Source organism: Schistocerca nitens, chromosome 1 (assembly GCF_023898315.1).
Source record: "Schistocerca nitens isolate TAMUIC-IGC-003100 chromosome 1, iqSchNite1.1, whole genome shotgun sequence".
Lineage (NCBI taxonomy): Eukaryota > Metazoa > Arthropoda > Insecta > Orthoptera > Acrididae > Schistocerca > Schistocerca nitens.
In genome coordinates this window covers 1,314,463,803-1,314,480,617 of record NC_064614.1, presented here as the reverse complement: position 1 = coordinate 1,314,480,617, position 16,815 = coordinate 1,314,463,803, and the positions used below count along the sequence as shown (strand labels likewise).

General features: G+C 45.7%; 2 protein-coding genes across 8 annotated transcripts in view; one reads left to right on the top strand and one right to left on the bottom strand.

Moving 5' to 3' along the window:
* The window catches only part of LOC126202933 (NAD(+) hydrolase sarm1), a 1,078,224-nt gene that overhangs the window by 19,099 nt on the left and 1,042,310 nt on the right, over positions 1-16,815 (bottom strand). For 6 of the 7 annotated variants that reach the window (XM_049937030.1, XM_049937080.1, XM_049937053.1 and 3 more), the window contains 4 exons: positions 15,963-16,087; positions 15,545-15,880; positions 15,265-15,454; positions 2,653-2,774 (listed from right to left, as the gene is read on the bottom strand). In XM_049937030.1, coding sequence (XP_049792987.1) covers positions 2,653-2,774; positions 15,265-15,454; positions 15,545-15,880; positions 15,963-16,087 — 773 coding nt within the window. Of the gene's footprint in view, positions 1-2,652; positions 2,775-15,264; positions 15,455-15,544; positions 15,881-15,962; positions 16,088-16,815 lie in introns of those variants that run through there. The other variant, XM_049937073.1, reaches the window with a different exon arrangement.
* The window catches only part of LOC126202972 (uncharacterized), a 55,859-nt gene that overhangs the window by 13,172 nt on the left and 25,872 nt on the right, over positions 1-16,815 (top strand). The gene's annotated exons all lie outside the window — the stretch shown is intronic.

Here is a 16,815-nt window from a genome sequence, read left to right as displayed (position 1 = left end):
AGTCATCTGATATATAATTACAAATAAATAACGTGCAATGGTATAATCTTTATTGTCATAAAATTATTTAAAAAACAGTCCTGAACTCAGCTAATGTTAACTTGTGACCGGCTTCGGCCTTTCAATAACGGGCCATTATCAGAGTTTGCACCATCTGGATGACGGCGTTGGCGCCTGACCCGCTGTGGAGGGTTACTGTAACTGACAGTAATTAAAAGGTCGAAAGAGGCCAGGGGTTAACGTCAGCTGCCATCAAGACTGTTATTTAAATAATTTTGTGTAATTTTTTTTTAGTTGCTATCCGTAGGGGAGCTCCTACAGCAGGCGGCGGAGGAAGAAGTGGAAATGAAGGTAGATGTCCTAGCTGGTGCGCGCAATTTTTTTTTCTTTTTTGAGTCGTCAGTGTTCTGACGCTGACAGATTTGATGCAGCGCGCCATGAATTCTTCTCCTGTGGCGACCTCTTCATCCCAGCGCACTTGCAAACTAAGTTCTCAGTTATTTGCTGCATGCGTTCCAATCTCTGTCTTCCTCTAAAGTTTTCGCCCATTATCCCTCCCTCTAATACCATGCAGTTAATTCACTTACGTCTTAAAAGATCTCCTATCATCCTGTCCCTTCTCATTGTCAGTGTTTTCCATATATTCCTTTTCTCTCCGATTCTGCACAGAACCTTACTTATCAGTCCACCTAATTTTCAACATTCACCTGTAGTACAACGTTTCAAATGCTTGGATTCTCTTCTTTTCAAGTTATCCCACAGTCCATTTTTCACTGTGTGCAGAAATTTCTTCCTCATATTAAGGTCTATGTTTCGTACTAGTAGACTTTGCTTGAGTAAGAATGCCCTTTTCGCCAGTGCTAATGTCCTTTCTCTGTCTGCCACTGGCTACTTTGATGCCTATGTAGTATAATTCCTTAACGTCATATACTTCGTGACCATCGATCCTGATGTTAAGTTTCTCGGTATTCTCATTTCTGCTACTTCTCATTACGTTCGTATTTCTTCAATTTAGTCTCAATCCATATTCAGTACTCTTTAGACGGTTCATTGCATTCAGCAATTCATGTAATTCTTCTTCACCTTCATTGAGGATAGCAATGTCATCAGCAAATCCTATCACTGATATTCTTTCAGCTTGAATTTTAATTCCTCCTCCGAACCTTTCTTTTATTTCCATCATTGCTTCTTCGTTGTACAGATTGAACAGTAGGGGCGAAAGGCTACAACTCTGTCTTACACCATTTTTAATCCGACTACTTCGTTCTTCGTCATCCACGCTTATTTTTCCCTCTCGGTTCTTGTATATATTACATATTACCCGTCTCTCCCTATAACTTACCCCTATTTTTCTCAGAATTGGTAAGTGCATTACAGTGAATGGACCCAGGGGGACGCGGATCTGTAGTACCTGCTTGTAGTTTGGAGAGGCACCACAATGCAGTAGCAAAATCCACATCCTTCCCGTTCTGTCTATTATACCTCCTTGTGTTGCAAGAGCAGGCTTCGTTTCTGTCGAATGGTCCAAACACCGTTCAGTAACAGTAACTCAGCTTCGCCTGTTTCTACACGGGTTGCTTTCTCCGACTTCTACTCAGGTCCGACTTACATTGGAGCAATCACATGCGCAACGCTGTTGGGCCGGTAGTGCAGGGTCTGAGGGGTAGTTGCAAGATACATAGGGGCTACCTAAAACCACGTAGCAGATAGACTGGAGAAAGGTGGCTCGTTTCGAGATATGTGAGTGCCAGAAATATGATATTGCATCGGGACAGAATGTGTTACAAATACTGGAGAAACATCTAGTGGCTTCGACGTGAGGGGGTTTCACATATCTGTTTCATACCGCGCTCCTTAGACGAATCACTTTCAAAATTGGATAATTTTGTTACGAAGATGCACCGTCAGCGACGTGTAACCACACCGCTGGTGTGATAATATACGCTCCGGCGATCACCGTCTATATTCAGTGTTATGGTATTTGTCTGGAAAAAGCACGTCATTCGTAGGTAATGCCATGTGTGTATTTATAAAGTCAGCGTAGCTTTTAACATGGATACTTGTGTGCACCTTTACAACCAAGACCGCTTTTGACAGTAACATACAGTAGTTGTTGCGACGAGTTTTTTTAACATATGAGACGATTATGGCTCTCTTTCTAAGATACAGTGGTATCATTCACCAGAAAAGCATATGAGACATGTCTACCAATCGCTGATTTTCTCTCAGTATTTTGTATAGTAGATAATCAGTTATTGACCAAGTATCACAGTAGTAGTGTGTGCGTAATAGGTTCGCCTTGGGCATCAGCCTTATAAAGTATGTGTTTGTGTTCCGACATATCCAAAGGAAATGACTGTGTCAATTCGGAAGGAAGGTGTGGATTTGACGTCGAGTACTGTGGTAGCAGTGGGAAGAGTATGTAAAGTCATAAGAATGGTACTGCGCGAGACGACTGCGAGCTGTTTTAATCGCGGTAATGCGCTGTATTTTTGCTGTTTCCACATTTTTGTCCACGCCCTGCACATTTGTGGCCTACGCTTTTCACTCTAAATCGGCTGCAGCTGTGTCAAGGGGCTGCAGGAGTCGTCGGACAGCGGCAGCAGCAGGCCGGGCGGGCCTGAGCGTGTGCGCCTGCGCCGGCCGACCCACCTGACGCCGTTGAAGTGGCAGACGGCGCGCATGTCCTCGGGCAGCTCCTCCGCGTCGGGCCACGAGAAGTTGTCGATGATGGGGATGATGTTGCACTGGGACTGCAGCGCCGCCACCACCTCCTGCAACAACACACAGCCTCGTCTCGCTCTGTTCTCTGGCGTGTCTTTTACCTCCGTCTCACTCTAACGCATTGCCATTAATTGTCTTCCAAATAGCAGAAATACGATGTCTCCCAGGCAATACACACATCGATATTCTTGGGCGAATAGTTACATGCGCCGAAAAGAGTATGGCGTGTAAGAGTAGGTGAAGGGAGACTGCCTAAGCAGCTACGTTTCAGCCGTGGCGCGGTTGGCTTTGCTTCAGTGTCCGATCGATACCTAGCGCCAGTTTGGGGGCCCCGGTTACTAGAGGAACTGTGGCACGGCTAGGCAGAAGAGCGGGGCATACGTCGGAGGGTGACGCCGACCACAGGGGCTGGCTGGCTGGCGTCCCGCGTGTGCGCGCCGCTCTGCCAGCCGGAACCCAGTACACACGCCCACTCACTTCGAAGAGTGGATCGCGGTTCTCTGCTTATCAAACTGCTACTTGTTCCCTATTCGAGGACCACTCCTGGTGCACCTTGTAGAACAAGTTATTGCCGATAGTGGGTGGAAAGCGGCCAGCTTTTGATGGGCCTCCGACTATGATGATGTCTATGGCTTCACTAGCGGTGAAGGACGCAGTAAGGGTTTGATTATTGATAAGCACTTACCCCGTTCTAAATACACGTGTTGCAGTAAACCTGTGTGAGGATCGCCATTCTGGTTACCGGACATATATTTCGTCTCAGTTAAGTGAGTCTTTTTAGGGTTTTGCGCAGTAACGTGACGGAAAGACTATTCATTAATTTTAAAGAGAGCAGTACACCAAGCGATTTAGGTGCTGTTTAACAATATTTACATTTTCTACATGTTACTGTTGTTCAGTTTCATTACTTAACTGATTTACTGTGGGTAGTAAACTGTGGTGTCAACCGTTTGTTTACGCTGACGCGTCATTTTAACTGCTACAGCTATTCGGTGCGAGTGTCGAGTAAAACACTCGCAACGCACGAGGTACTTCTGGAGATGAAACTCATCGCTATACTTAATTTTCGATTCTTTTTCTTATTAATTAATCACTGAAATTATTCGTGAATGTCGCAGATTTTCTACGCAGCTACCCGGATGAAAGCCCGATATGATTTCATCGCCACTGAAATTATTTGTTGGAAATTAAATAAAGTAAGTACCAGTTAATTATGCCATCCCCTGGTGATGTTAAGCATGAAAAGATTATACGCTCATCCAGGTTTCCTGATTATTCTAAATGCTTAACAGCTTTTATGTTGCAGGAGCTCTCGCTGTGTTCTGGAAGCTGTACTATTAAATCGACGTAAGGGCCAATTAGCAGCTATACGAGAGGCACGTGTGAGAGACGTGAGCAGGGGTTGCCGTCTGGAGTCAGTACCGGCCAGTAAACGGTAGCGGGCTTCTTCCGGATACGAGACGCCTTACTTCCGTCTGCTGACAAAGTGCTAGGCCTAGTTTGACATTTCATTTCTTATCTTTAGAGTGATTTTATTCTTTCACATTTTGAAATGTCTCGATTTTTCTTACTTAGTGTAAAGTTTCACTTAAAGAATTTTTGAATTATGGAAATTTCTGATGTTTTAAGTCACTGCAAGATTTTACTTAAACTTAAAAAGCTTAGTTAAACTGTCTCAGTTTTGTAGTAAAATTTTTGTAGGGAAAGCGTTGACTGAACTACGAGAGACTTCGTGAAGTTCTAATATCGACATTCGCAGTGTTTCGTGGTTAGTGCAATAACTTCTTTTAAAATAGTAGTTAAACATTTATTGACGTAGAATATCTCCTACTGCACGAGGATAGAACTGCCCGTTTGGGCCGAGCTGACTAAAATATGTCTAAGCAGACAGATTTTAATCAGCATGTTAAGCAACACTTTGTTGCAACACGTGCTGAAAATAGGGGTAATATTATTTTCATCGACTTACACATTCTTTTTAGTAACTCAGTAAATCTCTTTAAAAACATAAATATAACGCTCGTAAATAGTTGCAGTCGTACATGTCCCAATATACGTGAAACACTTTGAATGCAGAGGTCAAGTCGCACTACTTAATTAATGTTCACGTGCCGATGGAGGCTAGCGTGAGCTCCGTCGTCTGGCCTGTCTTATACTCCCATACGGCGCATCGCCCCAGTTTATCAGCGGAAAACAGAAAAGTTGTTCTTGTCAGTATCAGCTGATATGCTATTTTCGTTTTCAACAGTTCTCACAGCTCTTAAGAAACGGATACGGGTTCCATAAAAAAAAAGGTTATTTTAAAGTCAAGGTGTGTAGCATTACCAGCGTTGACAACACAGAAAAATGTCCGCCACCAGTTGGAAATGTTAATTCGGTACTGCTATCAGTTTATGAAGTGCCCCTCACAAATGTTATGGCCAACCAGCTTTGACATTCCTTAATTAATGCCTCATATTGACTACGGATCCAAACATCTCGGGTTCAGTCACCGATCAATCCTAAGACTTCTATCTGTCACTTGTGGCAATGTTTGTTGACGAGAGAAATACCGATTTTCCCCGTAGTTAGGAAGCGACGTCACACCATATAGGCTACCTCGCCCTGTACGTCCGTTCAATGGTCGATGGGAGGCAAACCACCTGCCCTTCTCCCGCTGCATGATAGCATTGCCTCCTTCTGAAATCCTCCGACGCCGAAAATTCTCTTTTTCTCTACGTCTGAGTTCTGCACCAATGCGTTTCGCCTTAAAATACGTTGTTCGATCATTCCCATTCATTTCGTATGCTATTAACAGGGCACAGATTATATATATATATATGGAGGTCAGAAACAGTCTGAAAAGCTTGTAAGGGTGTTGCAGTATGTACAGCGTGCAGTGGATGTTGTGCTCAGAAATAATTCTTAGGAAAAAAATTCGATAAGTTGTGCCGTTTCTGAATTGAGCATCGAAGTTGGCGTTAATTCGAGCAATTGCGCGCTCTAAAATGCGGCTGTATACAGACATCTGTGGGTTCCTGAATTACAACTTGTTCGAATGCGTCTCACCAATTAAATGCGTCTTTTTCGGGAGCGATAAGTTAAGATAGGTGAGCAAAAGCTACGTTCGTTCGGTTTCAGGAACCACGTTCGGTGACACTGTCTCTGGCGGTCTGCTTGAATTTGCGCGTGTGGTGACCAGGCTGGCTAATTTGAATCACCTACAAATTGTACCACAAATAAAGCTGAAATGGGAAGTGCTATTAATGTGCCGTTTTCGCAGAATGGATTGGTAGTGAAGGGCTCGTACTGTTAACCATATAAACAGGCTTACACTTATAGAGTGTTTTCTGTGCAAACATACACTTTTTTTAAAAAATGGAACGACGCCTATTGATGTCAAAAAACTAAAAGTAGGGTAAATTAGAAAGTCAGTGGTGTTTGTTGCAGGATTGTACTGCGAGTCGTTTACGAGGTACCGCATTTTGGAAAGTTCCCACACCGATATTTGTACAATACCTGCGGTAGCACACACTAAAGAACAACACAAGTGCATACACTAATTATGTGGATTATGACGAGCGACGAGACAATTGACCATCAGAGGTTGTGTTATAAGTGACCACCGGGAGAGATAAAACAAGTTTCCAGTTCACTGTTCAGCGACTGCTCACGAGTGTTACCATTTCAGCGGAGATGTCCTGGGAGGGTGAAGTAGTACGTCGTCACATATCATCGGGTGTAGTTTGTATACCTTTGAATACAGCGTTTTTTAGCTTCCCCCCCCCTCCCCCAGAAAAAAGTGTACAGGCGTCAAATTCAGGGAATGGGCCGGTCAAGACAGGTGCTTTGCATCCATTCCAACGACTAGGAAACAATTCGTGAAGACATGCTGTAGTATTTCGTTCAGTGTGGGCTGGACAGCCATTATGTCGGTATCACAGGCTCCTCCTAGTCTGCAGAGGAGCCTCTTCTAGCATTCGTGTGTGGCAGATGGTCTGTAAGGAGGCTGCCATACTTGTGCGCGTTCACTGTTCTCTCTACGATGTAAATGAGGTTTCATCATACATCTGGAGTATCCTCCATTAAGTTACATGACTCTCATAAACTTTTTCAAGCAGTTCTCGATGGAGAGAGAGAGGTGATACGGACGGAGAGTGGAGAGTGCAGAGGACACTTGCCTGACTCGTGCCACTTCCTGGTGCGACTGCGCGGCAGCTAATTTGCGGATCAGCTGCAACAGCAGCAAGAACACTCTCCACACACCACGAGCACGTCGGTTTTTTTTTCGGCATTGATAAATACCGTAGCCTACTCACGCACTCACGACCTACTGCTTGTACTTCCACACACTGACTGACTAGCGAGTCGTAATGCACTCAAAGAACACATAAGAGCACTGTTGGCAAACATAAGAACACCGTACCTAGCAATTACGTTGAATAACACAGACAAGAGTCGGTGTGCAACCTCTTTCAAAATACTGATCTCGTAAATGACTCGCACCAGAACCCTGCGACAAACACCACTGACATTCTAATTTGCCCTACTTTTCGCTCGGTAGTGTCAATAGGCACTGTCTCATTTTAAAAAGTGTGTGTTTGCACAAAAAATACGCTTTCTAAATATTATTACAATCTGTAGAGTGACTGCTAACAATACTAGTCGCTTACTAACAATTCATTGTTTGAAAACCGCACATCAATAGCAACATTTGCAGCACAATTTTTAGGTGATTCACTCTGAGGATACTTAAATTTTTTAACGTAGAATACGTCTGACAATTGGTGTCCACACCGATAATCTATTACTAAAACTCTAGTTTATTGGTCAAATGTTTGAATGGAGCGAAGACAAGACTCCCTAAAAATTACACAATGAAATTTTGTCCGAACTCTCATATGCAAACTAATAGTTGGTTAAAACTGGAACGTTTCATGAATAGCTGTTGCTGGCTACATAAATTAAGTATCATCTCATCTGTGCGAACATCTATGGATGTGGGAGTGTTCCAGAGACCACTGCTGGAAGCAGCGAAACACCTGCGAGATAGTGTGATCGTCATGTGCACCAGTCCGTCAACACGTCCATCCGTCTTCCCACTGACCCGCAGTTCGAATTCGTTCAAATGGCTGAAGCTGCTCAACAGGAGTACGTACTCGTCAGTGGGGCACGGTTGTACTCGACCATGAATTAGTCAGCAGAGCTCCTGCAGAGGTAAAGAAAAGAACGCATAGGGGGCTGTCTGGTCGCCGATGAGCGCGGAAAAAAAAAGTCACTACCAATCCCGCGATACGCGTGTATTAAACGCTGGTGTCACTAAACACAGTCCTGGAGAGTGTTGCCTGTTTTTTAGGAGTGTGTATCATATTTTATACTTTCTAAAAAACTTGACAATAAAAAAATGGAAAAGCGGTCAACTGTTTTGTGCAACGATAATTTTAAAAGTAAAAAATAAATCAGGTTAAGGAAACATTGGACGCACCTAATTTGCTGCGCATGATTTAGAGCATCGTTTGAAGGCATGTCGAATGTTTTTCTAACCTATTTCGTTTCTTACCTGTACATAAATAGTTTCAAAAAACATTTCACCGTCTTTTTTTAAAAAAAAAATGTTTATTAGACATAGTACGACAGTGTTACTTTAACGTGACATATTTTTATCATAAAGCACATTTAGTACACATTTCCCATTTTCATTTTATATAAACATCAGAATAACCTGTCTGAAACATATTTTCTACCTAGTGACCTAAGCCATATATGTTGCTGGCTGGCCATAGCGTAGCTTAGTAATTTCGCATTTGGCGAGTCACGCTTGAGTCCATCGCGTATCGAGATTCAGGGGCACACACGCACGCACGCACACACACGTGTGGGTGGGTGTGGGGGCGAGGACGGGGGGAAGTGTTACGTGTGTCACTCTGGCTTTTTTAGTCGTGGTTTGGTGCAGATAAAAATCGTGCTTATCATTTTGACGATACCATCTCAAAAATTCAGATATAAATTCACTTGATGCCATCTTGAGAGACAATCTCCACTCCTTCCAAATTAACATTGTAAGGGTAGGCCAACGTGGCTTGAATTCAAAGAAACAGTATCGACAGCAACTGAGAGTTTTATGCCGAATAACGTAAGAAACGGCGGAGCTAATCCTCCTTGGTACACCAAGCGGGTTAGAACATGGTTCCAGAAACAACGAAGAAGGCATGCCAGATCGAAACGAACGCAGAATCTACAAGATTGCAATCTTTTACATAAGATCGAAATTTAGCGCGGACTTAAACAGTTTCCACAACGAAAGTTTGCCGCGAAACCTGGCAGAAAATCCAAAGAGGTTCTGGTCGTATGAAAACTATGCTAGCTGCAAGATACAATCAATGTCTTCCGTGCGCGATAGCAATGGAAATACCATCGAAGACAGTGCTGCAAAGGCAGAGTTATTAAACACAATCTTCCGAAATTCCTTCACATAAGAAGACCAAGTCAATATTCCAAAATTGGAATCCAGAACAGCTGCCAACATGAATAATTTAGAAATAGATATCCTCTCAGTAAAGAAGCAACTGAAATCACTGAATGAAAGCGTTTCCGGTCCACGCTCTATACCAGTTAGGTTCCTTTCAGTGTATGCTACACTGTTAGGTTCCTTTCAGTGTATGCTACACTGAAAGGAACCTAACTGGTATAGAGCGTGGACCGGAAACGCTTTCATTCAGTGATTTCAGTTGCTTCTTTACTGAGAGGATATCTATTTCTAAATTATTCATGTGTAGCATACACTGAAAGGAATAGCTCCATACTTAACAATCTTATACAACCGGACGCTCGACGAAAGATCCGTATCCAAAGACTGGAGCCGGCCTAGGTGGCCGAGCGGTTCTAGGCGCTACAGTCTGGAACCGCGAGACCGCTACCGTCGCAGGTTCGAATCCTGCCTCGGGCATGGATGTGTGTGATGTCCTTAGGTTAGTTAGGTTTAAGTAGTTCTAAGTTCTAGGGGACTGATGACCTCAGAAGTTAAGTCCCATAGTGCTCCGAGCCATTTGAACCATTTGACCCAAAGACTGGACAGTTGCACGGGTTACACCAATATTAAACAAAGGCAAGAGGAGTAATCCACTAAATTACAGGACCATACCACTAACGTCGATGTGCAGCAGGGTTTTGGAGCATATATTGTTTACGTACATTATGGATTACCTCGAAGAGAGAGGTCTATTGACACACAGTCAACACGGATTTAGAAAACACCGTTCTTGTGAAATATAATTATCTCTTTACTTATACGAAGTGCTGAGTGCTATTGAAAAGGGGTTTCAAATTGATTCTGTGTTTCTCGATTTCCAGAAGGCTTTTGACACTGTAGCACACAAGTGGCTTGTAGTGAAATTGCGTGCTTATGGAATATCGTCACAGCTATGTGACTGGATTAGTGATTCACTGAGGTCACAGTTCGTAGTAACTGACGGGCAGTCATCCAGCAAAACAGAACTGATTTCTGTCGTTCCCCAAGGAACTCTTATACGGCCTCTGCTATTCCTTGTCTATGTCAACGATCAGAGCAGCAATCTTAGGTTGTTTGCAGATGATGCTGTCGTTTATTGTCTAGTAAACTAATTAGAAGATCAAAACAAATTGCAAAACGATTTAGTAAAGATGACTTATGGTGCGAAAATTGGCAGTTGACCCTAAATAATAAAACGTGTGAGGTCATCCGCATGAGTGCTACAAGGAATCCGTTAAACTCGCTTACACGATAAATCAGTCAAATCTAAAGGCCGTAAATTCAGCTAAATAGCAAGGAATTACAATTACGAACAACTCAAATTGGAAAGAACGCATAGAAAATGTCATGGGGAATGCAAACCAAAGACTACGTTTTATTGGCAGAACACTTAGAAGATGCAACAGATCTACTAAAGAGACTGCCTATGCTACGCTTGTCCATCCTCTTTTGGATAACTGCTGCGCGGTCTGGGATCCTTACCAGATCGGGTTAACGGAGTACATCGAGAAAGTTCAAAGAAGAGCAGCACGTTTTGTATTATTGCGAAATAGGTGAGAGAGTGTTACTGACGTGATACAGGATTTGGGGCGGGCATCGTTAAAACAAACGTGTTTTACGTTGTGAAGGAATCTTCTCACGAAATTGCGATCACCAACTTTCTCCTGCGAATGTGAAAATATTTTGTTGACGCCGACCCACATAGGAAGGAACGACCATCATAATAAAATTAGGGAAATCAGAGCTCGCACTGAAAGATATAGAAGTTCGTTTTTTTCCGCGCGGTGTTCGAGATTGGAATAATGGAGAATTGTTGTGGAGGCGGTTCAATGAACCCTCTGCCAGGCACTTAAGTGTGATTTTCGGAGTATCCATGTAGACGTAGATGTAGATGTAGACGTAGATGAACAGTGTTTTAGCGTCGTACAGCAATTCAGCACAGAACTAGCTTCTTCAATCGCTATTCAGTGCGATTTTCAATGTAATGCAATTTGAAATCAGAATTGCTTTACAGAAAATCAAAAATTACGTTTCTAGTTAACTACAGATACTTATGATTTGGTTTTGACTGACCTAGTAGGCGAGGTTGGTAACGGCCTTGCAACTCTCGAATAGGTAGGTGGTAACATAGACGACGCAAATGCGCAAAATTTCTTTATCTACAACTCCTGACAATTGAAATAAGAACACCGTGAATTCATTGTCCCAGGAAGGGGAAACTTTATTGACACATTCCTGGGGTCAGATACATCACATGATCACACTGACAGAACCACAGGCACATAGACACAGGCAACAGAGCATGCACAATGTCGGCACTAGTACAGTGTACATCCACCTTTCGCAGCAATGCAGGCTGCTATTCTCCCATGGAGACGATCGTAGAGATGCTGGATGTAGTCCTGTGGAACGGCTTGCCATGCCATTTCCACCTGGCGCCTCAGTTGGACCAGCGTTCGTGCTGGACGTGCAGACCGCGTGAGACGACGCTTTATCCAGTCCCAAACATGCTCAATGGGGGACAGATCCGGAGATCTTGCTGGCCAGGGTAGTTGACGTACACCTTCTAGAGCACGTTGGGTGGCACGGGATACATGCGGACGTGCATTGTCCTGTTGGAACAGCACGTTCCCTTGCCGGTCTAGGAATGGTAGAACGATGGGTTCGATGACGGTTTGGATGTACCGTGCACTATTCAGTGTCCCCTCGACGATCACCAGTGGTGTACGGCCAGTGTAGGAGATCGCTCCCCACACCATGATGCCGGGTGTTGGCCCTGTGTGCCTCGGTCGTATGCGGTCCTGATTGTGGCGCTCACCTGCACGGCGCAAACACGCATACGACCATCATTGGCACCAAGGCAGAAGCGACTCTCATCGCTGAAGACGACACGTCTCCATTCGTCCCTCCATTCACGCCTGTCGCGACACCACTGGAGGCGGGCTGCACGATGTTGGGGCGTGAGCGGAAGACGGCCTAACGGTGTGCGGGACCGTAGCCCAGCTTCATGGAGACGGTTGCGAATGGTCCTCGCCGATACCCCAGGAGCAACAGTGTCCCTAATTTGCTGGGAAGTGGCGGTGCGGTCCCCTACGGCACTGCGTAGGATCCTTCGGTCTTGGCGTGCATCCGTGCGTCGCTGCGGTCCGGTCCCAGGTCGACGGGCACGTGCACCTTCCGCCGACCACTGGCGACAACATCGATGTACTGTGGAGACCTCACGCCCCACGTGTTGAGCGATTCGGCGGTACGTCCACCCGGCCTCCCGCATGCCCACTATACGCCCTCGCTCAAAGTCCGTCAACTGCACATACGGTTGACGTCCACGCTGTCGCGGCATGCTACCAGTGTTAAAGACTGCGATGGAGCTCCGTATGCCACGGCAAACTGGCTGACACTGACGGCGGCGGTGCACAAATGCTGCGCAGCTAGCGCCATTCGACGGCCAACACCGCGGTTCCTGGTGTGTCCGCTGTGCCGTGCGTGTGATCATTGCTTGTACAGCCCTCTCGCAGTGTCCGGAGCAAGTATGGTGGGTCTGACACACCGGTGTCAATGTGTTCTTTTTTCCATTTCCAGGAGTGTATTTGACGGAAGTCATAGCTTCGAAATTACGCCTACTGATTCTACCACCTTGAACGGTGAGCTCTGCATCGCTTTCTGTTGGACTGTCAGTGAAATAACGGGCTTCATTTAAATACGCAAGTGCCTCAACAAATGATGTAGACCCGCTATCTGACATTGCTAAGCCGTGTTGCCGAACAGTCGTCACTGTTTCACGACTGACAATTTGATCATAATGTTCATCAGCCACTACAATGCAGTCTGAAATTACAATGAAATGCAGACCATTGGCTGCTTACAGGCATCGATAAATATCAACGGGGACAGTTGAAAATGTGTGTACTTCATTGTAATTTGATTCTTCGAGGGCTGCAGCATCACCAGTGGTTCTTTCGGACATGAACAGATACCATCTTCATAAACAATGCAGTCTTGTGTGTGTGACGCTTCCGCTTTTACTTTTAAACTGTGGACCATTTTTATATTATAAATGTACACTGGGTGTCCGCAGATCGTGGTCGTGCGGTAGCGTTCTCGCTTCCCACGCCCGGGTTCCCGGGTTCGATTCCCGGCGGGGTCAGGGATTTTCTCTGCCTCGTGATGACTGGGTGTTGTGTGATGTCCTTAGGTTAGTTAGGTTTAAGTAGTTCTAAGTTCTAGGGGGACTGATGACCATACATGTTAAGTCCCGTAGTGCTCAGAGCCATTTGAACCATTTTTTTTTTTTTTGTACACTGGGTGTAACACAAATGTACTGCACAAATTGCGAAGAAACAACGTTACATGAACATGGGTCTGAAAACGTCATTAATCATGGGAAACACACGCGAACAGAACGCCCAACCATACCACATGGAGATGTTCAGAATGCCGTCCTTGGGCCTTGATACAAGCATCAACCTGCCGCTGTCGTGGATCTCGGGCGTGGTGATGTATTCTTCGAGTATTGCCTACGGTTTCACAGGCTTCCATATTACGGGCACGGAGACTCTGAACGTCTTGTACTGGGGTTCCATGCACAAGAACTTTCATACACCCCACAAATAAAATAAAAATCCAGCGAGTTTATTTCCGGAAAGCGTAGAGATCATGCCGTTGGCCTATCTCTACGTATCTATCTCTCGCCGAATGTGTTATTTATAGGAGCCGACGGACATAAGCACTAAAATGAGGAGGTGCCCCACCATGCATGAAGTACGTGTTTTGTTGCACATCTGACATGATCTGCTGACAGATTATGTACAACATTCTCTTCGAAATTTGTCTGATGATCCTGGTGGCAGAAAGTGAGACCCTACCAAACAGTCACCAACGCTGCCCGGCCAAACATTGGTAGAAAATCTTTACTGATGACTTGCTTCAACAGTTGTATGAGGACTGAAGTCTGTCTGTACATGCTGATTATGAAAATTTATAATCCGACGTCGTAGAAACGACGCCTCATCCGTGAACATACTTTGTTGAATAAACTGTTCGCAGAAGAGTACCCGTACGGTCACGAATAACAGTTTTAAATGCTCCATATCCTCTAAGTCGACGATCAGTGGATTCAAACGTTTTCCTGTCAGGACACCTTCGTCCAGGCAATCTTTCGCGGTCCAATGTTGAGCGCCGTCAGCTAATCGATACACTAAATGGGCATCTGCCCTCTTTACATTTGTGTACACTACCACTGCACGAGCGCAGTCTACGATTAACTCTACGTAGGAACCTGTATGCTCGCAACGGTCGTACTGATCGCTGGAACCTGTAAACAAGCAACGACGTAGGCCTACGTCGCATGGCAACAGGTACATGTAAAACAAAACACTTGTGGTGCACAACGTAAACAGACGTCACCAGGAGTGCACGTTCCCCACGATTCTAATGTTCTGTTCGTGTGTTTCCCACGATTAATGAATTGGAGGAAATGAGTTGTAACATGGAGTTTGGTTCAAATGGCTCTCAGCGGTATTGGACTCAACATCTGAGCTCATCAGTCCGCTAGAACTTAGAACTACTTAAACCTAACTAACCTAAGGACATCACACACATCCGTGCCCGAGGCAGGATTCCAACCTGCGACCGTAGCGGTCGCGTGCTTCCGGACTGAAGTGCCTAGAACTGCTCGGTCACCAGGGCCGGCTAACATGGATTTTCCAGACCCATCTTCGTACAACATAATTTCTTCGTCTTCTTGTAAGCAATGTGTCCTGCAGTTTGCAGCATATAACACCTAACGTGGTATCGTTGAAGCACGGTTAAAAGGGTGCAGTTTGTGCCGTACATTTTTGTTAAGCCCTGTAGTTTCCATATTTTGCCGCATAAATACCTGTAAAATATTTAACTTACACAAAGTCACACAACGAAGGGTCTCTTTTGAAGTGAGGAAGGCAAAAAATTCATTTCACAAATGACGCCAACAACAAAGTAGTGCTGAGCTAAAGGGAAGAGAAAGAGGGAGGAGAGAGCGGCGCCGCCCGCCGCCCGCCGCCCGCCTCCCGGCTCACCTTGTGCACCCAGTCCTTGCAGTCGGTGTCGCCGATGCAGCGGTCGAGCGCCTTGGGCGTGAGCACGAGCAGGAAGTGCTTCGCCTGCCGGATGCTCTGCAGCAGGTTGTTGTCGAACTTGCCCGCCTCCAGCCTCTCCACGTCTATGAAGACGGAGAAGCCCCGGAGCTGCAAGTGGACCTTCAGTAAGCTGGAAGGCGAACACAGGGTGCGTTCAGTCGACAGTAGCTGCCAGACTATCTGGAGAGTATAATTGTGAGGCCGGTCGGGAGAGAGTTACCTCGCCAGTTGGGAGCCGTTGGAGCGCCTGTAGCTGACGAACACGTCGAGCGACTTGTCGGGGCTCTCGTCGTAGGAGCTGCCCAGCCCCGTCTCCATCTCCCTGATGGAGTTGAGGATGCGTAGCCGGTGTATGCTGTTGGTAATGCCGCACTCGTTGGCCAGCTGCTCCTCGGAGAGGGACCTGATCGAGTCCTTGTCGACGCCCGCGTTCAGCATCGAGTACGTGTAGATGCAGAATTCCGGCCCGATCGTCTGCAGGAACGTGTTGAGGTTGCCGGCGTCGCGGCTGCTGTAATCGGCCATCTTCTTCAGGTTCTGCAGCTCCCTCGTAAACCTGCCGAGAAGACGCAGAGCTCAGGCGGTCCGTAATCTGAGGAGCTACAGCGCACGCGCCTGCCGGCGCTCAGCTTACCCACCTCCTCCTGCGGATGCCGTTGGCGATGCCGATGTCGTCCCTCAGGTTTTCCTCGGTCAGCTGCAGCAGCAGGTCGCCGTCCACCCTGCTCTCGGTGAAGTTGTTGGCGTACTCGGCAAAACCGATCTGTAAAGCAACAAGAGACGTAGAGCAGATGTCGACAAAGACACCGCGCGCGCTGCCCGCTTCCAGCCGTCTCGTGCGCCTCAGGCGGATTTCCAGCAACTCTCCGACACACACATATCGCGATACAACTGCTACAATTTATTTCCTGTTTTCGATCGTTCCGACAGCCAACACGAAAAGAGAAAAAAAGAAAAGACCCAAATCCTCATCGTGCGTTCGGAGTATGGAAGATATTCAGACGCTCCAAAGACCACTTTCAAGTTTGAAAACCCTTACTCTAAGCGAATGAGAAGCTACCTCTGACCCTGGTTCAAACAATGTTTTCTAACACGTTTTTGCACACTGCCGAACATTTCGTCTTCCTGTCGCGACTTCGAAGCCCGTGTCTGATTCTAAAACGACATTAACAGGGACTGATGCACGGCCTCTCACAGGAAACTATACCTTGCACCTTGTAAATCATATTCTTATGCTTGATAGCATAACACTGAATGATTTTAAATAAAGGACAGCCACAACACTAGGAAACTAGAAGAGTCTGGTGACGTTGTGGCGACTTTCCAAACTACCCCCCGAAAGTGATTGACGGCCTCTACATATGTCGCAATGACCGAATAGTTGATAACTATGCGTTCCATTTCTAGGGATGAGTAGAGAGGATGACCGTTTGTTTGTGTGTGTGTGTGTGTGTGTGTGTGTGTGTGTGTGTGCGTGTGTGTGTCGATTGA